The following is a 27,526-nucleotide window of genomic DNA, read 5'->3' as shown; positions in this document are numbered from 1 at the left end:
TTTTTGTTTACTTTTTTACATTGTTTTGGCTAATGTATCTCTGTGGACGTTTAGCACAGCATCAACAAACACTGCGGCTCTCCATGGTAACAGACGTTTTTGGACGTTCCATCCATACCGTAACCAATTAAGATCATCATAACTCAATCATCTGAGTGTGTGGTTATAACAGAAGATATTACCTTTCATTGAAAATGATGGTTTAAAGACCTATATTTGTCCCTATCACGTTATTATTCATTACTAAATATTGCGCCGTATTGCAGAAGCAAATTCCTAGTTTGTTAATTTCGATCACTAACAGTGGTAATGAAACCTTTTCTAATTCTGATATGATGTTATGATGTTATGATAACGTAATGAGTACAGTGTCGATGTAATGACATGGACTTGCTCAATAGGTTTTCAGTTCAAGACTCATCATATTGACTGTGTCTAAAGCCTCTCCAAAACACAAACAGGAGATTAACAGGTTCACTTGATGTGTTTGGAGTAGATTTTAACTGGACTTTGTATAAAATGGATTACAGGCTTTGCACACTTTGTTACAGCTTCTGTGTTTGTTCTCTTCTTTAAAAAGACTTAAGATGCCTTTCCATGTGTTTCAAATAATGCAAAATCGGGACAGCCATTTTAACGACAATTTAAAGCAAAATATTAAATCACTCTTAAAAGGGCGTCATATGACATGACAAGATTAACGGGCATGAAAATGTAACAGTTGTATTTTATACTGAAGGGGCCCCAGACTTCTCCATGGCCTCCATTGTGTCTAGAAACAGCTCTGAGCATCCATACAGTTTAAGAGTTTAGTCATATCTGTGAAAATAAAATAACTTGTGTAGAATCTTGTAACAATCTCTGAGAGTCGAATGCTGTCTATTGACCTATATTGACATCTGGGAGCTCATTTTGTGGGAAAGCAATGTCATGCATGGTACAAGTATATGTTTTTGCTTTATTCAAGTATGAATATACATTATTTGTTTCTGTTGTTGTTTTGTCTGTTGTTTGATCTCATGACATCATATGAGCAGACACACTCCTTTATCACTCCAAGTTTAACCCGTCTATAATGCCAGTGGGTCAGAAACTAGGAATGTGTTTGAGTAAAATGGTGCAAAATGAAACTGATTGTAACTATGATGTCCTGTAAGTGAAAGAACGTGTTTTAACTGTTGTTGACTTGGGCTGGGTTTTGTACGTATACGTGTCCTGATACTTGGAACTTGATACCATACATGCCCCGATACATGGATATACTTCAAAGCCAGTGTTAAACGTTTACTAAATTGATGTTTTGATTATTTTGAACAACAAAATTCATTTCATGTTCACAATGTCCTTAATATCAAAATACAATTGTCCTTTGAATAATCAGCTCATTCAGCATTAATACAGCAGTGAGCAGGTTAATCATTGTTTAACTCTGCAATTCATCATGAACGTATTGTGTTTGAAAGTATCATGATACACATCGCAGTATTGATACTTGTATTGCCAAGACTCACAATATTTTGAGAACAGCGCTATTGCTGACTTAAGATTATAAACATGTGGTTGAATGTAAATAAATTGTTGAAAGGGGAAAAATACTAAATTCTGTATTAACTTAACTTATTTTTTCAGTTGTTTTAATTTTTATGATATGTACCGTAAATGTATAACTTGATTGTATATTTGCAAAAAACTTAACTGTTGTGAAAAAGAAGAGGCACAAAGAGCCCCCCTCAAAAGGTTGTTTGAGCTACATTTCATCCTTTGTGTGTCAGATTGATGACCTATGAGATGGATGATGTTCTGTAGCCCTGTGTGGCATTGTTTTATCCAGGCCGACACAAAGAGGCACAACACTTATCATCGCAGGCATATAGGGAGCAAGGGGCAGGGGGTGTCAAGGGCTCTGTGATGGTAGTGGTGTAGTGGAGGTGGGGGTCCTCCTCGATAAAGCCTGATGAAGATGGGTTAATGACAGAAGAGGCAGATGGAGAAAGCAATCTCCCACGACGACCAGCCAGATCCACCATCCGGAAGTCAACGACAAACCCAAGAAGGCAGAAAATGGTGGATGCCTGCCAAGTGTCTCCTTGAGATTGTGTATTTAATAAAGTATTAGAGGTTTAAGGCACTGAGGCGACTGGGAACAGACTGGTGGCCTTTTGGCTGCGCGCAACTGATGGCAGGTGGCACAGGTTTGTGAAGTCTGCTTTGAGATTAAGTATTGTTTGTTGGGAATGGTGCTGTGAATACAAAGGGATTAGTGCAAAGGGGTGCTTCATTGCCTGGATGTCTGCTGCTGTGGGGGGCCAGGGATCACACGTTGATATGGATTATTTTATGCACCAAAACAAAGCTCAATTATATTCAAGCAATTAGCTACAAACAAAAATGGGAGGACAAACTCATATTTTGCAATTCAAAAAGTGTCTACTGATTTCATAAAACCGCTTCCCACATTATTCCCATATTCCACTGCTTCTAAAATCATCTCAATGCCTTGAACCATGTGCCACCATTAAGCCACACAAAGAGAGGTGTGACAAATGGCAATTGCGATGTCTCCCTGTGACTTTAATGAATTTATACGTTATGTGGGCCTAATGGAGGCTGCTGTGGAGGGGCTGGCGTGCGGCCATAACAAATGAAAAGCTCTGATTAGGACAGAATGAGCTGAGGGGAAAACGCCATTCATCTTGGTTAGCATCCTCCTGCGCTCTTTTATGGGACGCAGTTACAAGGACGGTGGAGCTGTGGGTGCCTGTCCCATTAACGGGGGCGTGAGTGGTCACTGGTCAGCGCCCGGCGTTGACGGAGCGTCTGGTCGCACTGCAGTTCAACACTGTGAATATCTCAGAGCAAGCTTGACTCCTGAATAACCTTCTGAGGTACCGCAGCTTCACCCCTGCATGACCCCGCGCCAAAGAGGGGTGTGGGGGGACTCCGGGGGGTACCCAGACCAGGCCCACAGCCAGCAGCTCTAGAGAAACACTGACGGGGCAACATTTACAGACACTGTTAAAGAGCTATTGTATGCATTTACGTACTTAATTTGATTACTTTAAACGTTAAAAAGTCCAGCCTCACCTTTTCCCGGAAAGAGAACATGGAAGTATATATATTTTTAGATACATTTTTAAGTGTTTTTTTGCTGCTTTAAGTCTAATAAGACTAGTATGGCTATGTTAAACCAGTTATTGTAACATTTTATTTTAGACGATTAGAATATATTACACTGACATTGATTCATCCTTTTTCCGACCGACAATATGTTTGTATTTATTTGTGTCTAAGGCTTGTTCACGGATTATCGTTTTGCAGTTACGGCTGAAGCTGCCACGTTGTACTTGAATAAAGCGCCATTGCCGTCTTCTAGAACAGAAGCAACAGTGTGCACAACATCTTTCTGCACGATCGTGTTGGAGCTTGATATCGACATTGTTGTCATTGGGAGAAGCCCTGCTCGGCCGCCCCCCCTCGCTGGGCCCCTGTGCAGAGCCGCCTTGCAGAGTTCAGTCGGGCTGGAGGAATGCGCTGGGATGCGGAGCTGTAGCGACTCTAGGAAACCGACACTACAACTTACACAATATGGGCAGTAATGATCCGTATTTACATCTCAGTAAGTACACGACATGTTCTTAGACCTGTTACGACTCCGTTTGGACTCGCCGCGTTTGTTCATGATGTGCTTTTTGTCCTGTGCGCGAACGCAATCGCGGACTTTTCACCAGAATATTGTGTTCGCTGAATGTTTGTGTAGCTTCAAATACTCTTTCTGGTTTCTGTTGCCTCTTGTTGAGGCTGTGCTTGTTGAACTACAAACCAGAGCCAAACAACACAAAAGTCAGGTGATCTTGGTTGTGCCGGTCAGGCAAGGTCAGAGGTTGGCACTTGAATTGCACTTATGTAATTTATGAGGCTTGTCGCGCGACTCTGGCTAAACTGTTTGGGACAGAATCCCAATTTATTGGCCTATAATCGTCAGATCTTGAGAGGATTGCCAGTGAAAGCTGAGAAGAATGGCGGATCTTTTTTACAGATAAACAAGTTTACTCAGAGCGGTGACAAGCAGCAGCAGTGAGAATGAAGACGCGCCCTGGCTTCTATATTGTGGCTGAAAGCTGCTCAGTGACAGCCAACGAGGTGTGATGTTAGACTTTGCACTGTTCATCTGATAAATCTGACGTGTGAGTGTCTTAAAGGAAATCTTTAGATACTGGCAGAGCCTAGTTAGAAACAGACAGGAGAGACAAAGCTGTGCCAACTGAACTACATTAGGCCATAACTCCTGGAGTCTGTGCTTAGTTTGGTCACGTGAGGTGTCTTAGCCAGAGCTTCATACTGTATATGCATCATTTATTATGTGATGATCTCTCTTTCACCCACCCTGAAGCTGTAAAATATGGTAGACCCTACCTGCTTCTAACTACAGTTTTTAGTGAGTGGCAATGTAAGATAATGGTGTGGCAATGTAAGCACATGTATTTATGTATTTATTGACCATTATTTAACCAGGAAAGTCCCACTGAGATAAAGAATCTCTTTTGCAGGGGAGTCCTGGCTCCAATGGGGAGGAGCCTATTGTACACGTCTTTAGTGATCATAAAGCAAATGAGGCTTGGAAAACGAAAATATTTGACACTTTTGCATTATCACGGATATCAGCAGCACCATTTGGAGGGTTCAGAAGATTGTTCCCATAATGAAGGGAGCTCCCAGGAGAATCTTAGGAACATCTGGGAGAGAGTGTGGACAGAACTGGCCAACTGTACAGATGCAAGAGTGTTCTTCTCAGCGTGAGAATGTATATTACATCAAATATGACAAATTACAAATATGTTGGGAAAATGATGAGCAGATTATGTTTTGGCTGTTTCTCAGTAATTAAAACCAATGCCTGCAATGTCCCTGTAAATGTGTCAATGGTTGTGGATCTTTAGGCTTTTTTGTTTTGTACTCTTCAAACACTTAAACCCATGCATTCCAGACCACAAGACTTGAAAAAGTTTTGTAACGGCAGAGCAGAGTTTCACAAAAACACATCATTATAACCAACATAGTATTACAAAATCAACAATTTAGTCAAATGATTTCACAAGAAAAAAGAGATCATAAATTGGCAAGGGTTGTAAAGGCTAAAGCAGTGTCAACAAGCTGGTGATTAGGAACACATTGTTTCATGATCCTCTCAGAAGGAGGTCTTTACCAGACTTGTGTGTTGTGTTTGAGCAAGCCTGGTGCAAGACGGCTCCAGGCTGCTTTAAGTTGAATCAGCTATTTGTTTCTCGACACTTCAGCGTTTTTTATTTTCTATCAGTGGAAGTGATTCTAGACACGCTGACAGACGAATGAAGTAAGTCGAAACACAAATAGTTTAGGCACAAAATAGGAGATGAGGAGAAGGGATCCAAGGGAAGAGGTCATGCTAGTTGATGTGAACCCATGGCATCGCCGGGGTCACTGCGTCACTTTTTACTCACTCAGTGGCAAAGATGGATGAACAACACACCCAAGTTGGTCACCCGGAACTCAGTTTGGTGGATTTGCCTTCTTCTTCCTATAGCGGTGATATCATGTGACTCGAAGAATGTGGGTGGAAGTGTTTGACTGTGGAATCCCAACAGCATTAGACCTGCTATCCGGCTGTCGAATGTCACAAAAGAGAGCATTTCCCCACCCACTGCCTCACACACAGAGAGAGAGTACCGCACAGGTAGAAGAGGAGGCAGTGCAGGTAGTGTTGACATAACAATTCTACTGCCGGCCCAGGTCATTAGCACACAATGCACAGAAGTCTCACTTTTTGAGGAGTGTCACAGGGCAGCGATCTCAACTGTTTCATACCAAACCAGATAAAGATGTGTGGTTTCACATGTCTCTTAATCAAATTTAAACTAAAATCTAACCTTAATAAACACACCTTGACTGTGCCATAAGATGATAAACTAACTTTCAGAACCAGGAATGAGCTTGCACTAACGGTCCAAACCAGGTTTTGCCTCAACTAAAGAAAAACTGAGGATGAAACTTAACTGGCTCTAAACTAGGCCTTATTAAGTCTTTGTTATGCTTGACTGTTTGGAATTACTGTGTGTAACTGAGAGAATAGATAACAACGTTGTAATGGTGGTCCTGTGGGCTAATTGTCAGTAATTAGTCATTAGTGAAGAAGGTCAAAGCCTTGATTTAATTGCAGGTTTAATCAAGCGCAGAACCTTGAGAGGCCCTCGGGCAGCATCAGTGTTTTAGGTATGACGTGTAAGACAGTAATTAGTCATAACACATCTACTACATATGTGCAACATGTGGGGGAACAGTATAGAACCCCTCAAGTTAGCACTTTTGAGGGTCTCTAACGATATCCTGATGGAGGCAGCCTGTATAACAGTTATTATACAGTGTTTTGTTAGACCTTGCTTTTGACACTGTTGACCACTAAAGATTATTGCATCATTTGCAAAGCTTTTCGAATCTCTGGGGCAGTTCTAGATTGGTTTTCATTTTCGAACAATAGATCTTATACTGTTTCTTTCAACATCATGTTTGAAATATCACCTTTGTCCTGTGGTTTCTGTAAGGGTTCATTCTGTGGCCACTTTTCTCCTAATGTATATATTTCCTATTGGTCGAATTGTAATATGTTTTAAAGGGGACATATTGTCAGTTAATCAGTTAATGAACTTTTAACCTTGTTACGACTGTGTTTCCTCATCATTATTTGACAGATTTGTATTTTGATTGATTCCTGCATGTTTTGGTAATCCTATATTGTTCTGCAACTGAGGGTCGAGTGCTCAGAAAGGTTCTGTTTTCACCTACCCCCTATCCCCACCCACAAGCCAGGTAATTAGTTGGACTCCGAGTGATACATGTAGAGTTCTGAAATGTCACATCGCCACTTTTAAACATGTAAATGACAATTTGCTGCTTGTTACAGTAAAATCAGTCACTATGAAGAGCTTATGAGTTCTGCAGTTTTGAACAGGAAATCAATGGACCTGTTTACCTCCAGCTATAGCCATGTTGTTCCATGTTATGAAATGAATGTTTCTGAGGAGTTAGAAATGATGAAGGAAAGTGTCCACTTCACTGGCTGTCACTAAGCAACACATAAAAGACAGATGAGGCCATCCCTTGCGAGAGATGAAAAGATAACTGTGAGTGGCATCGCTGGACAAATAAGTCAAGAGTTAGAGTTACTGATTGTATACTGCTTGTATAAGTGATGTGTAAGTGGCAATTTAAATGGTTTAGCTCTGTTTAAGAACCCATTTACGATTACCGGTAATTTAAAACATTTCAAAAACATGCAAATGTGGTCAGTTTTAAATGAATTTCAATTGTCAAATATATATTGCATGTGCCATCTGAAATCCAAGGACATTTTCTGTTGTTTGTTTATTATATCCAGTAACTTTTTTTTTTCATAGCCATGTTTGAAGTAGTGTTTTGTATGTTGCATACTGCGTACAAAAGCACTGTATGGTTGGTTCTCCTCAGCAGGACTCGGAGCCTTTCTTGTACGGTAGCTGTGGGCCAGCTTACTGTCACTCTGGGGCTCCTGTTACTGGTGGCTGTCCTTCAAGTGCAGCGTGGACATTTGAGCTGACCACATGCAGGTGCACTGGCCAAGAAGCCTTGTTGAGTCATGTCAGGAAAAAAGATACGTTGCACATGCTCTGCAAGGCATCTCAAGTTTAAGTGCTGTCTGTTTGAAAATGTAAAACATCATGTGATCAGTGTTAACAAGGGTCTAGTGTTTGCATGTAAATATAGTGTTTGATTTGTTCATCATTTAGTTAGTCACTCCGGTTTAGTTATTAGTTTATTATTAGTGCTATTCTTTTACGTTTCTATTTACTAGTTGTAACCTGATCTCCAGCTATAGTCCAGCCAATCACGTCTTCTTACTCTCCACCAATCATAGTTCAGCACCTGACGCGACTGGTGTGTTTAGCAAAGTTGTGTTGTTTTTCCCCCTTCGTATGGCACAATGTGCCTTCGTCTGCTTCCCGTTCCTCGTGGGCTTTTCCTGTGTGTTTGGTCCTTGAGAATGTGAGTTTATTGCTCCTAATGCTTCGTCTTTGTCTGTTTAACTGTGCTATTATTAGTCATTACCCGTAGTTAGTTTGTTTTATTAATCAGGCTCCATCTCGGCAGTGTAATCTGCGCCGACGATGCGTTCACGGCCCATAGGCCAGCATCACTCCGCAGCACGCTGGCGCTAGCAGTGATGCGTTCAAGGACGCTCGGAATTTATAGTTTTTGGCGAGAAAATGGCTGGAGATCATTGCTCTGTTGTGTTGTTGTGAATGTTGTTGCTTGTATACTGTATATTTCCCATTTGAACTTGTTTTAACGTAGCAAACTATTCACACCTTTACCGTTTATACATACTATGTTTATCTGCCCATATTCATTGAATTATTGTGTTTTAATATCCATTATTCACTGTACTTCTGTATTGTAGAAACCTAACCCCAAACATCAAGCAAAATAAAGAGTGATAAGCAAAGCTGACGTCCTCCTTTGTTCTGGCCGGACAACCTGGGAAGATTAGGGAAATATATATCCAGAAATTATACAGTCCTTCAGAGGTCGCAAGATTGGGTCTCCTTCCTAACGCCTCATTTACAATCAGGTTTTATTAAAAGGAGCACCTGCATAACTCTGTCAATGCCAATATTTTATTGGATGAAGTTGAGGGTTGTATTACACAAGAATGCAACCTGGATCAGCCAATGTGCTGAAATAGCTGTTTTCGGTGCACGGTACCCTGCAACACCCGATGGCTGCTTTTATTTTCAAACATATAACTAAGATTATGCAGTTTATTTCGGTTCCCTATAGCTTTGGCCTGCATTGTTTTAGTACCTTTAATGTGTTTAACTGTGGACCGTTATACACAATGTTTTCTTGACCGCCGCAAAAGACAATTCCTTACTTCCTGGAATGCCATTTTACTCTTAAGAACACAAACAGTGTGCACAGAGGTTACAGTGATTACAAAGCTGCACTGAAAGGATGTAGATTTGTATGCACATATACAGTGAACTGTTGTTGTTAACAACTATGTAAAAAATATATTTTATTAGAAAGACCAGTGTTTTCACTGATCTACAGAGTTGTTTTAATTTCCCTCTCTATCAGGTGTTATAATAAGCTGTGGCTGAACATTTGATGCCACTTATTGACTTAACCTTGGGCTTGTGATTTAAATGTCAGCCTGTGCGCCTCAGTGTAACAGGTGTGTGGGGCATAGTTGTACTCTCTCACTCAGAGGAGGCGCTCTGCGAGGGGAGGTGAAGAGCTGATTTGTGCCAGTCGTAGACGAACAGCTCCTGTGGGATTGATCTGTGCGAGGGATAATCTGAGTAATCCTATAACCAGGCTTGACCCCGCCCTCTGCTCTATGTGACTCCACCCCTTCTATATGCGCTGCAATCCTGCCTCGTGCATCTTGTCTGGTGTTGAGGGCAGAAGGGGAGACTACCTCTTTCAGTTTAGTTTGACAGATAGGCAATAGCAGAGTGAACTGTGGGCTGCTGTGACGAGCATTACACCAGGGCCACTTAGAACGGAGGCATGTGGCACCCGGCGGCATCACCTGCAACAGGAGGCAGCCCTGGCAGGGACAGGGGCTATGGCCACTGTGAGTACACATCTGTCAGTGTGAGTCTTTCTTCAGAGAAATGTACAACACATAGAACCTGTGCTTACCGGTACATTGTATGAAACTGTGAAGCTGACAATGTCTCATGTTGCAGTAATACGTCTTTCACTCAAGACAAGCAAGTGCACTAAAAGCTACAGATGCATTATCATAATACCTCTAATCCCTTTGCAAGTTTTTCCATAGGCTTTTGTTGTGTGCATTCTGCAGATGGGCTCTGTTAAAACAGTCATATTGCACATGTAATTCACACATTTTAATTCAACTTGTCATTATACTTACTAGAAACGGTGTAGTCATCACTTGTGTGACTTGACACATGCACAATATATCGTGATGTGCACCTTATTGATGCTCAGTCTCATAATGGCTGAAATGATTCTGTTTTAGGATCTACTGTATGTGCTGCCTGCCTTGAAATGGTCTTAATTCAGGATATGGGTGAAAACAGAAGTGACAGCTTTTTAAACCTCAAACTTGCACAAACAGAACTAGCTGTTGTAGCAACTCGATTAACGGTTCACTATTTGAAATTACAGCTACCGCTGTACTTTTTTCCTTATTGTGACGTTAACGTTGACGTTAATTGTAACGTTTTGTCCTTGAGCTAAGACTAGTTATCATCTATGTTATGCATTGATAAAATGAGCCAGACTAGTTCTTTACAATAGGATCTCTCTGATACTTTTGTACTAGAAAGAGGCTGGCTGTTTCGTTGAATCACCAGTTACCTCATTATCAAAGTCACAAGGGCAGCTGTGAGTTTGCACAGGGGCCTTGAATCTACCTGTTTGTTTGTTTTCCTGGATTGTTTGGTCAGACCTCTGTCTATGTGCCCAGACTTATGTTAGCTTTTCTGTTTAAGTTCAACATTTTGTTTTATCACTTACTAAACAGTTTTTATCTCATCACAGTCTGAGGCCAGGCCTCCTCATCGATATACGGTTGCAGCCAATCGCCTGGGGGTTGTTTTTGAAGCATGGAGGCCATACACTATATGGCAATACTTATTTTGATAAGCATTCTGGTTAATTGCTTGGAACAGAGAAAGAGTAACAGAAGTAGAGTTGAATCTTCTTTTTTGGGAAAGTGTGTTTTAGTTAACAGATCAAAAACCAGGGTCAGAGCAATGACTCAAGCTAAAACAGTGAATCTGATGACAGTTCAGCAATATGAGAAAACAGAACATAATACACACAGAAATATTTCAGAAAGAAATTTAGATCTTAAGCCATGATTACTCTCGAATTATACTTGGACATTTGGACTTATCAGAAGAAACAGACTCTAAATCTACAATTATCTTGAGACCTGCTGTGTTAGTAATGTATGAGTTGTAACTTGGCTACTTTAACCTTAATCACAGCTCCAGACATTCTGTAAGTGCACATTTATGTCACAGTGCATTGAATACTTCATTTAAGTAAACATAATTTCCATAATCACACGTCATCTAAAAGCATTATCCAATGTTTGGAGTGGTGGTGGAGATTTGATTTGGGTTTAGTGTGATAATAGAAGTGATTGGGAGCTAACCTGTTGAAGAGCCTGCCACACGTCCATTCATTCTCTCAATCATTTGTGCAACATGCAGTGCCCCCCCCTCCGCCGCCTCCCACCTTCTTGACAGCTGGCCTGCTGAGCTGCAGATACTTACCCAGAGTTAAGAGGATTTACTGACACAATTGGTCAGACATCAACCTCATTTGCCTCAGAAATGGATGTACAGTGTGAGTTTATTTGTTTCTCATGTGTTTTTGCATTTATTCCCTTTTTATTTGAGTGTTTTGGCCTGTGCTGTTGACCAGGGTTGTTACTGACATGTTAGTGTATCTAATGAGCTCTGCACGATGTAAATCTGTCATCAACACAGCTCCATAACAAACTAAGCTGCCGAAATGTGTATTTGACTCAATTACTACAGACTACCATTAAGTCCACTCACTGTGTACTGTACAGACACTCGTCTGTAGTTACTGGGCTTTGAGCTTATTACCCCACCATGGAGGGCGCACTCAGTTATTGCCCATTAATTAAGAATCAGGGATTTATCTGATTTTAAGGTCTATGGTGTTTTTTTGAAACTTGTTAATCAACAGATCACAACGAGGCATTTGGCTTTAGCTGATTGGTTCCACAGTTTATTTTTATTTTATATTGCCCTTTCCACGTTTCAATATAGGCATCAATAAATGTGCATATGAATTAAAGGCATTTATTTATGTACCTTTTGTTGTTGATGTCATTTTCTCTGGGACTGGTCTGTGTTACTCTGGCAGCAGATTGAAAATCTTTTGAACTTGTATCAGGAGTTTGGCAATAGGTAACCTTTGATTTACAACAACAGCGGTCAAAGGTCACTGTCTTTGTTTGTTCTTAAATAGAGATTTGTGTTCTTGTACTACTTTGTATTGATTAGACTGAAATCAGTTTAGGTATATAACTGAATATGTTCTTGTTTCTAATAGTATTTTTTAAATAGTGGTCAGTTTAGTCTGTTGTTATTTCTGGTGCAGTGTTTTAAAGAGTTCGGGGTAGGGTCATACAAGGATAGTAGAGTCTCCTCTGTGTTGCTCTGGACAATTCATGTTTGGCGGACATCCACGCACATAAACACCACATTTCACACTTTGCTGCTACATCGAACATTTACATGCCTTATCCAGAACTGATGAAGATGTCTTTCATTTTGATTTATTGTGCTCAGTAATGGCTTTGACTAAGAACACATGTGTTCAAAGAAGTAAAGTTTTCTACTTATTAGAGAGGCATCTACATGACTTGGTAAAGAAATACTAGCTTTGAACATATGGTAAGAGACAGTTACTTTACATTTCAGCAGTGCTCACATGCTAAAACAAATGTCTGAATGCTGCTGCAGATCAGATGCAGTGAGAAAGGGGCCGTGGGTAATGTCCTGGCTCTAAACAGGAAGTTGCACAATGTCTGTCCCGTGGCATATTGAGAGGGAACGAGTGGCCAGCTGTGAGCTGCACTGTGTCCACTTCCACTAGTGTTACATACAATGTCACATTCCATTATGTTTCACAATTCATTGAAAGCACAATAATTCAATTTTTTATTGCTTCCTCTGTCCAACTGAATGTTCTTTTAGGTATAGACTTGTAAACACTGTGACACTTGACAAATATGGCAATATGAGAATATACAATATATATGTGAACGCTTTGTTTAATTACAGTTGCCCAGGTTAATGACATTTACATTTACAAAACACATTTAGCACAAAACGCATTCTCATTGAATGCATATCAGAAAATAGAGGTGAACTGATACACTGCCAAGAGAAAATCTTTGTAACCGATCAGTAAAATATTGGTTATTGCTGTGTCTATTTTTAGAACATTTCAACTCATCGTTTCTGAATGTGCCACATCAGCAGCATTCTTCAGAGCCCTGCAAGAGGAAGGATGCTGCTTTATCTGCATCACTCACACTGCAGATGGTTTTAAAGTGATATTTATTCAGGGAAATGCATGTTTGTGTATTCAGAGCACCTTTGACACAGATGATTAATATAACGTTGTGCGGTGTTGGTGCTCTAGTGGGCTCTGTTCAACTTTATTACCGAAAAGCATTAGGACTTATGAGACCACCTGCCCCTTGCCACAGTCCACATTTGCACACTCACATACAGGAGTCCGACATAAAAAGTGACTGAACATCTCTGTGCATGCATGTAAAGGTGTAGTGAGAGGGTAAACACAATAACTTTGTAGTGTTTGTATTAATTATGTTATGATGTTTATAGTTTTGGAGGAATATGATTATTTATAGCCTGTCAGATTAGTGTTTGAACCAGAATCTTGATCAGTAGCTTCATGATTAGCCACATGTTTTTGATGATGCGTGGAAACTTGGAAACTAGTGTAGGAATGAAACCTGGGCCTTTTTGCATACATTTGTAGTGTACTTTCCTCTCATCTTATCAGTTATTCCCATCTGTAAGGACATAGTGTATACAGGGCTGCACGATTTACGGCAATTGCATTGAAATTGCAGTCTGAATGGAGGCAAATCGCAAAGGCGGCACAAATTGCTCCACAAACAAACTAAATAACCTGTCTTATGCTGCATTAAAGCTGCATTAAAGCTGCTAACATAATAGATTAGATTTGCACAAACGTTCGGAAAGACATGTACTCCTTTAATTAGTTTGTCAGTTTGTTGGCCTGTTTCTATCAATTATCTCAGACGTGTTTAAAATCTGAATTTTAAACAAAATTCTATTATTATTATTATTAACATGATACTACAATACTACAGAAATTGCAATTAGATATTTTTTCCCAATTCATGCATCCCTTGTATATGCCACTGACATAGGTCTTTATGATGAATGAAAATGCTCAAGGCTTCGGCAAATGCATGATATTACTCACCACGCCCTTTCATCGCTTGAATGACAGCTTTTGTAAGTAGGTCGTCTATGTAAATGCCAGCCTGTCAGTTTACATCAATAGATGCAAAACATAGTCAGCATCATGTGACTGCAGTTTGTGCATATTTACCCAACATTGACTGTGGAAAGTCATATTTGTATTGTTGGCCCATTTCATGTTTTCAGATGCAACCTTCTGTCTGATCATTGTAGATATTATTTTACATTATCTCATTCAACCCTCTATCAAATCTTTTCACTCAAGTAAACTCACTAAACAGGTATTGGACACAATAATCTGTTGCAGTGGCAATAACATTAAAGTAGTAGCAGCCATATGTAGCAAAAGTAAGAAAATGTAGCGGCGCTCTGAGTAACACATGAGTAAGGTGCCAGCTTTGTCCATACAAGTTCATTCATCTATGAACATTTATTTATAGTCCTCTTCTTGTTCTTCTTTCAGGCTCTTCAGGGCCCATGAGTGGCCACCCACACGTCCATCACATGGGTGGCATGGTGGGCCACCCCTCGGTCATCAGTACCTCCAGGCCTCTGCCGTCCCAAATGTCCACCTTAGGATCCCCCATGAACGGCCTGGCCTCACCGTACCCCGTCATCACCTCATCTCTGGGCTCGCCCTCCAGCATGAACTACGGACTCAGTAGCCCACAGGTGAAGAGAACACACATGTTAAGCAGTGTTTATTCTCAAAATCATACGTAATTCTGACTTTGTAGAAATAGATTATAATTGTAGCAATGGCCTTATCTGTGTGTTGGCTGTGTATTGACTGGTTTAGAATATTGGTTACTTGATATAGTGTTCAGAATAGTAGTAGTTGGACTACTTAATAATAGTTCATTTTAGATATTTATATTAGTGGTGCACAATAGCTTTTGTATTCATTACAATTCAAAAACGTCTATCAGCTGTTGTGGCACTGAGCTCAACCACCACTTTCGCTTCCGGAAGTACATTTTACATGAATTTTCCTACAAACTTAAGATAAATAATACATTAAACTCTGAGAAAATGTGATGGGTTAGACAAAAGTTTTAGCATTAGTTTGTAATGCATTAGCATTAGCATTAGTTTGTAATGCTAAATGTTGTGTAATGCTCTGTTTGTAAAATGGATAACAAACAGCAGTTGTATGGGGCAGAAAATGTAGCCAAGCCGAGCCAAAATGACAAAATATTACTTTCAGTATGTTATAATTTTTTACTCCACAGTTGTGGTTTAATCCAAGATATAATCAATAAACTCACAATAAAAGCCTAAGAACACACCCACACTTACAGAGGTTTATGATGCTGGCCGAGCGGTCAGTGGAAGCCCCTCTAACATGAACCAGAGACTTCCTTTCTCTAAAAATGCACACCACAAATATATCACTGGATAAACATGATTACTAACAAACTCAGACAAATAAACAGTAACTGTGGGTTATATTTTCCCAAACTCAATGCTCTATTGTTTTTGGGGAGATTTACTTTGATGTCCTGACCAGACAGAGCTCTGGTGCCCCCCTGCAATATCTAATGCCTCCGATATTGGTCGCCGCACCTCACGTTGTGAACCACTGCCCTAGTTTATTCTACACTCTTCAGCTCTTGATCATGTGGTTGAGTTTTGGAAGCTGTAACTGTGGGCACGAGATGAAGGTTAGACATATCCAATGTGTGACATTCTCTGGCATTCCCCTTCGTCTCCTATCCTTCTGATGACCTTTAAACTTCTCACTTAAAGGTCATCCCAGAGCAATTCCAAAGCTCACATGCAAGACTCTCATACCCCCTTAATGGACCCATGAACATAAGTGCATTTGTAATTGATTTTCTTTGGTTTGTTTATTAGATTATGTTGTTCCTACAAAGTTTTGTATTTTATGCATTCTTGCACTTCTGTTTTTCACAATCAGAGGTCATTAAGTTCAAAGACGGTTACGTTGTCAAATTGAATAAATATAAATATATCTAAGACATTTATATATTAGTAGCACAAGTAATAATATTCATAGTGTTGTATAGATATTATACAGGTAAATTGTATACATTGAAGTAGTAGTAGTGCTAGTACAACCTATATTTTCTATGCTTGTTTGCTTTTATGCTGCACTTCAATTCAAGCACCTTACAAATCATGCAGAGCAAAGAGCTTTTTTCTTATCAAATAGTATATAAAAACATCAGACTGACCCTTTTCTGTGAGCTATAGAGAACAACAAAGGCTATAGAATGAGCTAATGGAGGTAACTAAACTGAAGTGTGGTTTAAAAATCCTCTTTATCCCAGAGCGGTCAGTGTAGTAATAATCATATGGACAAACTGATGCCCTTATGAGTTTCAAAGCCTGGATTCAGGCCAATGCCAAGTACTGGGTTCCACTGCAGACAATAACATACATTGAGTCTATGATAGTATAGACTGCGCCCTCAGGGTCAGTGAGAGTTCCTCCATGAGGCAAGCTTTTCTAATATTAAATATACATGCCTAACAACAATATCTGTGTTTGAGACTACTTTAGTAGTGTACTGAAAGATAGTAATACCCAAGATAGTAATTCCTGTTGTTGTAGTATCAATATTTTACAATATATACAGTAGTGGCAAGTGCAAGTGTCATAGGAATTATAATTGTGCTTTGTGGCTGTATCATTTAAACATTACAAGTAAGTCTGGCCATCCAGATGACTTTTTCTACCTTTCTGTTGGACATGCATGTTATATGAATATTTCTCATTCCCATGCAGTAGCATATCCTACATACAGGACATTGTGTAAAGATTGTATGATGCATCAATAATCCATAGATGGTGCTTGTAACTCATTACTGCACAATTTATTGTATGCATTTTTCATCTTTACCCTTCATCCACTTCCCTGTACTCTAAAATGTACATGTGTAAAATGCAATCATTTGTGAATACAGTGAGACCAAGTGTATTGTGATGGAAGACACTCAACAACAGAGTAAACATGGGCCGAATGCTCATTTAAGTGTGAGTGCTTTGTCTCGGAATTGAAGCATGAAGACTTTGGAGAGGCGGAGAGCAATATCTTGTAAACTGTCTTGTGGTATTAGGTCATAGCTGCAAGACCTTGGCTCAGCTCGATATTCAAAAGAGAGTGCTCATCGTAAATAAGTGATAGGAAATGCCTGAGGTGACTGGGAGGAGGATGCCATATATGTCGCTGTGCATCAAATATATAGGCGTGGAACCATATGTAGGTCAGGCCTGTTGTCTTGCAGCTGGAGTGCAGATGTTTGCACATAAACAGCATAACAAATGCACAACAATTGCATAAGGCTTTCATCACTTGACTGGAGTTCAAAAGGTGTTAGAATGATAAGAGAAACGCAGACATGAAGGATAAATATTTGTAAAAAAACACACTTGTTGCTTAGTGTTTACATATTTCCTCCTTCATACTCAATGGTTTGATAATTAAACTAAGTAGTGGGGCGCCCCAGTTGTTTTGACCTCACTATGTCATTCACACCTCAGCATCTCATGGGGGCTTCTTGAAGGTCTTTCTGTTTGAGATGACTTGAGATGTGTGTTACTGTGTTGGCAGCAAAGCCAAAGGGAATATATCATGTATATCATATCATATATATGTATATATTTAGATATATGTTTATTCATCTAGCAGATTATGACATATTTGGTGGAAACCGAAATATGATGTATTTGATTATATTTAGTATGTTTTTGTTAGTATGTTCCTCATTGGTAAGCAAATCTAGAAAAGTTGGTCAGTAGCGCCATCTGCTGCATGTTTGTTTAAACTACAGTGAGTACCCTCGTGCCTGCTCTTGTATACTGTCCCTGACAGCAACTTTAAAACCTGTGTGACAAGTGTCTGCCTCAAACCTCAGCCCAGCCCATTCAACAAACATGAATCAGCCAGAGACACGTGTGGGAGGAGACACACGCTGAGATACTTGAGCGGAAGACAACATGACAAAATGTAGGAAGTGAGAATGTCATGAGACTCCAGAGCCCCTTTGACTCGGACTGGGCCTCCCCCCTTGGCTTTTGTTTTCTCTTCAGTTTACTTCAGTTCAGTGCTTTGGTAATCACTTCTTCCTTCCTGTCATCCTCAGATGAACTCCATGAACAGCGTTAGCAGCTCAGAGGACATCAAGCCTCCGCCAGGGCTTCAAAACCTGGGCAACATCCACTACCAATGCCCAAGTCCTGGAGGCATGTCCAAGCACATCTGTGCCATCTGTGGAGACCGCTCCTCAGGTATAGTCCGGATATACATTAGCCTCGTTATAGTATAAAACAATCATTTTAAAACTTGTTACTATTATGATCAGTCACTTGAAATGTTTATATTTTATTTTCTTATTTAAAATAAATAATGCAAATAAATTGCAACAGTGTACTGTAGATTTTTACTGTCCTTTTATACATGAAATGAAAGCATTGAAAACAAAACATTTTACTATTGTAATACTGATTTTGTAATTTTATGATAATAAATAAATTGTGTCTGATTTAATTTGGCTACTTAAATGTTTAAAATGCATTTATTTTACTCATAAGAGATCTGCCAGCATCAAAGATGACAAGTTCTTCTGTCATGTTTTAGGGAAACACTATGGTGTTTATAGCTGTGAGGGATGTAAGGGCTTCTTCAAAAGAACAGTTCGCAAAGACCTGACCTACACCTGTCGAGACAGCAAGGAGTGCCTCATTGACAAACGCCAGCGCAACCGCTGCCAATACTGTCGCTACCAGAAGTGCCTGGCCATGGGGATGAAGAGAGAAGGTGTGTGCAGTATGTATTGAGGTCTACTATTTGGGGATTTTGTAATGATAGAGAGAAATCTTTGATAACAATAGAAAACAAACTAATGTTGTATCCAGCGGGTGGTTCCCCGTTAGGGTTCCCCCTCTGTAGACCCAGACCTCTGTCAGAACAGACTGGGGTTTGTTACACAACAAAACACTAATGACATAGGAATATATGGCATATTTATATTCAATAAGTGTAAAATGGTCACAATTAAAGATTTCCCCGACTGGTTCGGGTTGTTATGGGGGATTTTAGCATTATTATTTGTGCTGTACTGTTTAGAAAAAATAGTAAGCAAGTGATAAATAAATCGATAATCTTGTCAACCATCCTAACAGTCTTTTGATTGACATGCAGCTGTGCAGGAGGAGAGACAGCGTGGGAAAGAGCGAGGGGACAGTGAAGTGGAGTCTACGAGCAGTTTCAACGAGGAAATGCCTGTGGACAAGATCCTGGACGCAGAGTTGGCTGTGGAGCCCAAAACAGAGCCATTCTCTGAAGGAGGATCAGGCAACTCGGTAAAAGTACAAGCTGAATCAGTGTTTGAGTTTGATGCCTATAGTAAAATACATTTTGTTCTCTATTATTGGTGACAAATGACTAAAGGTTGTATTTGTGCCTTGTTTTTTGTTTGTCTCCAGACCAACGACCCCGTCACAAACATTTGCCAAGCAGCAGACAAGCAGCTCTTCACTTTGGTAGAGTGGGCCAAGAGGATACCGCACTTCTCTGAACTTCCTCTGGACGACCAAGTTATCTTACTTCGAGCAGGTTTGTCCGAAATATTTTATACCCAGATATTAATCGATTAGATACTCACCTGAACAAGTATTTATACTGAAAAACAATCACATAAATAGGACAAAATGGAAAGATTTCTGAATAGTTTTAGAATTAAGACTTTATTGTACCCTACGGGGAGATTCTGTTCCACAAACACAGAACAGACAAAACAAAAATAGACATACAATTGTCTGAATTTATATCCAAACTAGTACAAGACCTCATAGAAAGCACATTTTTGGTTGAAAATGACATAATTTTGTCCGAAACATCATTGTGGTATTGAAATTGGTGTCAAGTATCACACCTTTCCCTTAATATTAAAATTGACTGTGATGGAGGTGCACATCCCACAAACAGCTCATGAATGTCTAACAACGTACACAGAATTAAACTTCAATCTGACTGTATTTCTCCCCCCAGGCTGGAACGAGCTGCTCATAGCCTCATTCTCACATCGCTCGGTCACAGTGAAAGACGGCATTCTGTTGGCCACAGGGCTCCACGTCCACAGGAGCAGTGCCCACAGCGCTGGGGTGGGATCTATCTTTGACAGGTACAAAATATACTTGACAAACCATCTATATCTTTAGTCTTTGTCAAAACCAAAATTGCATCTCTTGATTAATACAGTGTTTGTGTTTTTGTTGCAGAGTTTTGACAGAGCTAGTTTCTAAAATGAAAGACATGCAGATGGATAAGACAGAGCTTGGTTGTCTTCGAGCCATTGTCCTCTTTAATCCAGGTAATCCTTTTATTGAACTTTATTAACTCACAATATGTCTCTTAGCAAAATGCAAAAAAACAGAATTTAATTTGACATCATGTACCGTATGTCATATTTAGAAGGCCCCCTTTCTTCCTGTTAATGATGTTTTCAACCAAATCTTGTCATACTTACAGATGCAAAGGGATTATCTAATCCATCTGAAGTAGAAGCATTAAGAGAAAAAGTCTATGCTTCGTTAGAGTCATACACAAAACAAAAATATCCAGATCAGCCAGGGAGGTGAGTCATTTGCGTTTCTGTACTACTTGTGCTATAAAGAGCTGTTTAAAAACGTTATATTATATTTAATGTGTGTCTCTTCAGATTTGCAAAGCTCCTTCTGCGCCTTCCTGCTCTACGGTCCATTGGCCTTAAATGTCTGGAACATTTGTTTTTCTTTAAGCTTATCGGCGACACGCCCATCGACACGTTCCTGATGGAGATGCTAGAGGCGCCGCACCAGATCACATGACACCAGCCCCCCTGGCCCCTGTACATACCCCTTTACTGACAGTGAGAGGAAGATCTATAAAAGACTTGATCTAAACTGTAAAGCAGCATTTTTTGTACCAAGCAACTACAGATAAACTTGAATAAGTATTATGAGGGTTGGGTAAGTGATGAGCGAGGATCCACTACACTGTCACGATCTTTTTAACAGATTGTAAATAGATAATGTCAGGTTTGAAAATAATATTTTACTGTATGAAATTGTATAAAACAGGAACCATGCTTCCATTTACAAACCATATCTGTGAATTCTTACAGAATAAAGTTATTTTAATTGTTACTAAATGTATGACATGTACTTTGGGGTTAATTGTCTGGACTTGTTCTAAAATGTTGATGTGGCTGTGCCTTGAAAATTAGGAAAAACTTGACAATCAAAAAGTGCTTTGATGTATTATTTAAATCAAGTAACTGAACATAAAAGACAAATTTATGAAAAGCACATAAAATGTGTGCTGGACATAAAGAAAGGGTAACCCTGTTGTCCTTATTCTGGCCACTAGGTGGCGTTGCATTACAACAGTGCTGCAGGGCCTTTTCCACATGAAGATATTTTTATGGACAAAACAGAGAACAATAATTTAAAAACACGTTTAATGAGCAACACGAGTTCTGTAGCTTCTACACAGAGCACCCATTTGTGACAGCATGTGGCACTATTTCATAAAAGGTCCATGTAAAAACATGTAAACACTGCAGCGTTGAGAAACGTTTCTAAATAATGATGTTGTTTAAGAAACATTCGGTGTAATCTCTCATTCGTTTGTTCCATTGTAGAAAAGATTGAGAATGACTCGGATGAGAGTCAAAACGTGCTTTTTTTTTCTAAAAACAGATTACTACAACTGAATCTTTTTCTACAATTTAAGAAACATTATTCTTTAATTTTAGTCATCTTTGGACAGTTTTGTAATGATAGCGTCTTAATACTTAGTAATACGCAGAAAGTTACGAAATATTTGCGTCCTTCATGTGGGACTTGTAATTCAACTTTCGCACATGACGCGTGGAGAGAGAGACAACAGAGAGACTCTGGGACAGACAAAGACCGAGCGCAGGAGGCAGTGTGAGAAAGGGGCACCTGCACCTGCACAGAGCACGGGACCACCTCTGCTCTGCACCTCCTCCACCTCCTCCAGCTCCTCCAGCTCCTCCACCTCCTCCAGCTCCTCCAGCTCCTCCTGCTCATCAAACACAGTCCTTCAGGCTGGAGCGGGACCATGATGCGCTGCTAGAAACTTTAAAGAAACGAAGATGTTCTGAAAAAGCCTGGGAAGTGAAGGACCGTGTCTGCAGGGAACTTTTACAGGTCCGTTTGTTTGGCTGAAATTATTGCCTGATTTAGGCATTAGGTTCATTACGGTTATTGATGTTTTTTACCAATTTGCAAGCGGGTAATTGCAACTTGAATAGAGTTAATTTATTTGTTAGTTTGTTTTTCTAGATTTAAGAACTGTGACGCTGTTGATTGACCTTTCCGTTCAAAGTTGCTCGCCACTTAAAGCAGTGGAGCATCTTCTTAATGACCTTGTTATTTGCAGCCATGGCGGAGAAGGCAGTGTGTGCGGGATGTCGCGGAGCCATCACGGACCGGTTCCTCCTCAGAGTTACGGACGGCCTGTGGCACGAGCGCTGTGTGCGCTGCACCGCGTGCGGAGACGCGCTGACGCACTCCTGCTTCTTACGTGACCGTAAACTCTACTGCAAAAAGGACTACGCACTGTGAGTAACCTTTTATGTAGCCATTGTTTTATATGACACTTTATACATGACACTTTCGCAAACAAATGTTGTTTTGAGTTTCTCTTTAACAACCACATGTTTTGTTTGTTTGGTACATACATTCTGATTGTACTATTAGAAAATGTTAAGCCATTTCTAAAAACTTTTGAAAAGCTTGTAAATAAATACATTCTAAATTCTTGAACAAAGGCAACATGGAGGCAAAAGGGAATTGCATTATTATTAATTGTTTGAAAATGAAATATGAAATGAATGTACATAATACACAGGCTGTAAAGACATTAGCCATGGGCTAATATCCGTCCGTTGTCACACATTTTCACTCCAACTCTCTCATTTATACACTAGTATTCATGGACACAATGATAGTGTCTACCATCCAAAGTACTAACCAGGCCCATCCCTGCTTAGCAGTCGCAATCTGAAGAGTTATTGGTCATTTGATTTTAATGGAGCGTAGAGTAACTTCAGAATATGTCAATCTGAAAGTGGGTTTGGGTGTCGGTTTAAAGACATTTGCAAACGTATAGATGATTCATTTATGTAATGACAGATATGAAGCATTTTCTTTTTATGAAACCACTGGACAAATGCTTAAATAAATGTTGATCCACAATGATTTTCTTTAATTTTCTCTACAGACTTAGTACATACTCAAGCTCCAATACATTTATGAGGCTAGAAATTGTATTTGTCCATCCTATGACTTTTTTTTAATAGAAAAACATATGAATTATCTGATTATATCCTAAAAAAATCGAAATTGTTCCTCCCTCATTTTTGTTAAAAATATTTTATAAACCAGCATGTAGATATTAGTGTATCTTTTTAAAAGTTGCCTCAGATCAGGAATTTTGAACATTCTGATGTATTCCTGATTTAAAATAAATAAAAAAAATCTTAAAAGAAGACCTTTTTTAAAATTTATCAACATGTTTACCTGTGTCACAATGAAAATAAACAAATGTCCTCCTATAAATGCCTACGTAGCTATTATAGGCTTGGTTTGGTTTCTGTTTGACTTCAGGTCAGTTATAACAATAATTTGGCTTGTACCTTTTGAAGATTTGACCTTGAAGAAGAATGAATATATTTGGCATCATCTACTTGCACAAAAGTATTTTTTTGATATATGCTTTGGGTTGTAATGCTATTGTGACTTTCCTAACTTTCAGTTCTCGTATATAAATTGATGTTTAGTCAGAAATCACCCTTCTTCGTTTGTGTAAAGTCAACTTTAGCCAAATTTGGCACAAAGCTCTACGAAAAAACAACAACAAGGTGACTGGAGGAGAAAGGGTGGCTAGGGAGCGTAAATGTGAAAATGCTATTGCTTCATTTACAGCCACACACATTCACCGAATATATATAAAAAAAATCTCTGACCACCTTCACACACACCAGGAGAAGAGCACAACTGACACATTGTCAAAATGTGTTAAAACTTGGAGGCCCATTGACGTGGCAACGGCAAGCTGGGTACAACATATGGTCAGATGGAAGAGGTGGCCCCCCTTTATAACTGCGTACGGGCCGGTCCAGTGTTACCTGCTTCCTCGTCCACTCACAGGATCACACATAAACTGGGGCCAAGCAGGTCCGCGTCTCGACCAAACTGACTGTCGGGGCATCTGAGTTTCAAAGATAATACTCTTCCATTAATTGTCATTATTTAACACACCCAAAATGAGGAAAGTGCAAACACTTTTATATGAGGATGCAATGCACCCCTGTAGACCCGGGCCTGGAGCCAAGACTTAATGTAGGCACAATAAAACCATTAAGTCTGAACAATTTGGTGCCAAGGATCCAGCAGCTCACGCTCATCTTTATGATAAAACCAGTCAATTTAAAATGAACCATTGTCAGTGCATTATTATCTTATTATCACTGACAGTTGTGATATAAGTCATAAAACAGATAATTGTAATGCAAAATGCACAGACACAATGTGGTAATTAGCGGAGCTGTGCGTCTTACAACAGGACCTGATACAATTATTTTGGGGACTCTTATGTCCTGTGGCATCTGGAAAAGCACCCTCGCTTCGGTGTCGAGCAATGGGACGACGCCCATTCAACCATGAGATATCTGACCTGACCGATTAGCAGGAGGCACAGTGCCAAAGTCCTTCCCAGAGGTCTCCACTGTGCCCTGTCCCACTGCAGACTCAAAGCCTGGGCTTCACCACCCCAAAGCACTGTGTCACACACAATAACATGATATCATTATTAAGATTGATATTATTATTAATACAATATATGTACAAGTCACAATTGCATATACAAATATGTCATTCATATGGACTGTACATGCATAAATACTTTATCTATTTAAATATTAGCATGCAATAGTATAGCATAGTGTACCACATTAAAGGTTTAGGCTATGATATATTAACTCTGAGTTAAGTTGAGTTGGATGTGATTGTTTTGCTTCATTTCACATAGTGAGCCTAAGTGACTTGGCTAACTTTAGTGGTGGATGCCCTTACTGTGACATTGCAATGAACACACTTAAAAGTGTCTTGCCCAGAGACAAGGTAGTTTGTGCAAATATAGAACTGACTACTTCACTACTGCACTCAGGCGAAACACTTCAGCTGCGTCACTGTTGTCCGCCAGGTGCAGAATAAGTATTATGTCGTGTGAGGAGAAGCCATAGTCCTTTGTACATGCAGTCTTTCCATTACAGTGTGTTGTTTGTGCTACCTCTGTGTCTGCAGATGTAGATTGAAAAAAGAGATCAGAGGACAGTCCAGTGGACATCAGATGTGTCCTCAGATTAGTAGCCCCTGATGGACGCTGCACTTGACTCGCTGATCTGTATCTGATACACAATGTGTGGAGCTCCAGACCAGGTGAACCTGATCCAGAAACAGGATCTGCCCTGGGTTTGTCCACTGCATCAGCGACAACCAAAGGTCAACTCAAGTCAAAATAAAACAACAAAACACTGTGAGCTTGCATTGCATCGTGCCATTTTCTTTGTCTAATTTCTATCCGGTCTAATGATTTGTGAGTGCAGAGAGAGGCATGCATTTGCTGACTGTTCATCAGTCTGATCATCCAATAATTATGTCACTAATTACCATGTCGAAAGCCAGCGTGACTGAGTGTTCCCGCACTCCGGACAAAGCCTCTGGGCCTAACATGTAGACGGAAACTTTGAAATATTAAACACTTCGAGCTCCTCCATAAGTGTCCAAGATACTCTTACCTATGCATTATCATGGCTTGAAAGTCCTGGGCTGGATATTATAATAACACAAACTAGTGGACGAGAGTATATTGGAAAAGCATTTCTCGAAAACCTGAATGCTCAAACATCTTTTAATGCAAACACTTTGTGCTCCCATTGTCTTTATAGATTACCATCATATTGAAATAAGTGCTGTATTATGGAAACGCTAAAACATTTGGTATTATTCCTTTGACACGCGGTCTTTGAGATCTTGTATTGATACATCTTCGGTCTCCTCAGGAATGTGCATACTTCAGACGGTACGCTGGCCATATTAAAGCACATACCATTGCTGAAGGCTAGACAGCCTTCAATGGGTCAAGAAGCCAGGCTGACCCTCTTCAACCTCTGCGACATGGTTTAAGTTTCCCCAGAAACACCACAGCAACAGTAAGAGCTCTGAGCAATGTGTGGATTCAGGATGTAGCTGCCCCCGACTTTTGACTCAACTCAACGATGTTTACCATGGTGCAGATTAATCACTGCTGTTGGATCCAGCAAACAAATAAACAAAATCACTTTGAAAACGTAATCTTCTTTCATGTGTAATTCAGATTAATTTAGTGGAAAATAGAATTGCCTTTTCTTGATGGTATTGATTTACAATAAAGAATACCAGCTGTGCTGGTCGAGTGGTTAAGGCACAGCACACATACGCCGGGCTCCAAGTGCAGCTGGCTGCTGTGCTGTTGATACATCTTTTTTTTTTAAAATCAAATTTTAAAAAACCAAGAGATTTTAAGATGAAATGTATAGCTACTCATTTTGGAGCAACATGGCTTTTAATATGTGGAAATAAACCAGCGGAGGGTCAATAACTTTTGCATGCCTGTGTGTGACTGGTGTTTGACCCAGTCTTTATGGAAGATAAGCAGCATCTCTACAATGATGACGCTACATTGGTAGGACAGGCCTGCAATGTGGCAGTGCCGGACAGCGGACAATGGTCCCGCTGCTCGGGGGCTGGCTCTCCCTTTGTCCCACTCTGGTTAAGCAGTCTTAAGGATAATTCTGCGGATAATTCCTGTGAGCGGCGTCTGGGTCTGTCCCATCAGGAGAGCTGGTTCCCCCCTCATCCTGGAGCCATGGCCTGCAGAGAGCCTCTCTCTGCCTCCCCAGGAGCACGCCCCGGACGGGCAGCCGGAGCCACGGCAACAGTCTCTCAGCCTAAACCAGTGCAGTGTTGCCAGGCGCTAAGACGCACACCCGCCACAGCGAGGGTATGTGTCTGAGTGGGAGGATGTGGAGGGCACAGGCAGATTTTGAGTGACAGATAAACTCGACAACATTCCTCAAGTAAACCAGATTTTCTTTGTGTAGGGCCTTTATTATGTGTAAGTGGAACTTGTGCCTTAAGTCTCACTGCTAACAAAAGCTGCTGTATTTACTCTCTGGTCCTTGTGTTTCAGGCTGTTTGCAGTGCGCTGTGGAGGCTGCTCAGAGCCTCTCTCCCCTTCAGAGCTGGTAATGCATGCGGGTCCCTCAGTGTTCCACCTGCACTGCTTCACCTGCAGCGTGTGCTCCTGCCGCCTGCAGACAGGCGACCGCTGTGTGCTGCGAGCAGGACAGCTCATGTGTGCCAGGGACCACTACCAC

General features: G+C 40.2%; 2 protein-coding genes across 5 annotated transcripts in view; both read left to right on the top strand.

The window, feature by feature from the left end:
• The first annotated feature begins 3,432 nt into the window (after positions 1–3,432).
• rxrgb (retinoid X receptor, gamma b) lies at positions 3,433–21,229 on the top strand. Of its 4 annotated transcripts, none has more exons than XM_072439376.1 (10): positions 3,433–3,616; positions 14,536–14,744; positions 18,182–18,326; positions 18,676–18,864; positions 19,240–19,400; positions 19,524–19,653; positions 20,089–20,221; positions 20,319–20,410; positions 20,569–20,674; positions 20,759–21,229. In XM_072439376.1, the coding sequence occupies exons 1-10, from the start codon at positions 3,586–3,588 to the stop codon at positions 20,904–20,906; spliced, it is 1,344 nt and encodes a 447-aa protein (XP_072295477.1). In that variant the 5' UTR covers positions 3,433–3,585; the 3' UTR covers positions 20,907–21,229. The 4 variants fall into 4 exon arrangements, with proteins under 4 accessions (XP_072295477.1, XP_072295476.1, XP_072295475.1 ...); XM_072439375.1 differs by lacking the exon at positions 3,433–3,616 and adding an exon at positions 9,445–9,649 and having other exon boundaries at positions 18,676–18,855; XM_072439374.1 differs by lacking the exon at positions 3,433–3,616 and adding an exon at positions 9,445–9,649.
• Positions 21,230–22,467: 1,238 nt separating this feature from the next.
• lmx1a (LIM homeobox transcription factor 1, alpha) overlaps positions 22,468–27,526 on the top strand; it is a 9,168-nt gene continuing 4,109 nt past the window's right edge. The window contains exons 1-2 of the mRNA XM_072438746.1: positions 22,468–22,666; positions 27,340–27,526. The exon at positions 27,340–27,526 is cut by the window's right edge and continues 47 nt beyond it. Of these exons, the coding sequence (XP_072294847.1) occupies positions 22,488–22,666; positions 27,340–27,526 (366 nt within the window). The 5' untranslated portion in view covers positions 22,468–22,487. The remainder of the gene's footprint in view (positions 22,667–27,339) is intronic.

This window comes from Eucyclogobius newberryi, unplaced genomic scaffold (genome assembly GCF_026437365.1).
Source record: "Eucyclogobius newberryi isolate DKJ021-1_F unplaced genomic scaffold, fEucNew1.0.hap1 SCAF_9, whole genome shotgun sequence".
Classification (NCBI taxonomy): domain Eukaryota; kingdom Metazoa; phylum Chordata; class Actinopteri; order Gobiiformes; family Gobiidae; genus Eucyclogobius; species Eucyclogobius newberryi.
The sequence above is the reverse complement of the archived record's forward strand: the minus strand, read 5'-3'. Positions and strand labels throughout refer to the sequence as shown.

What these genes read in the sequence shown, in the direction of transcription:
- rxrgb (XM_072439374.1), top strand. Translation starts at nt 9,583, where the DNA reads ATGTGGCACCCGGCGGCATCACCTGCAACAGGAGGCAGCCCTGGCAGG. An exon ending in GAAGAGAGAAGGTGTGTGCA is followed by an intron (nt 18,865 to 19,239) that starts GTATGTATTGAG and finishes ATTGACATGCAG; the next exon opens with CTGTGCAGGAGGAGAGACAG. An exon ending in TATCCAGATCAGCCAGGGAG is followed by an intron (nt 20,675 to 20,758) that starts GTGAGTCATTTG and finishes GTGTCTCTTCAG; the next exon opens with ATTTGCAAAGCTCCTTCTGC.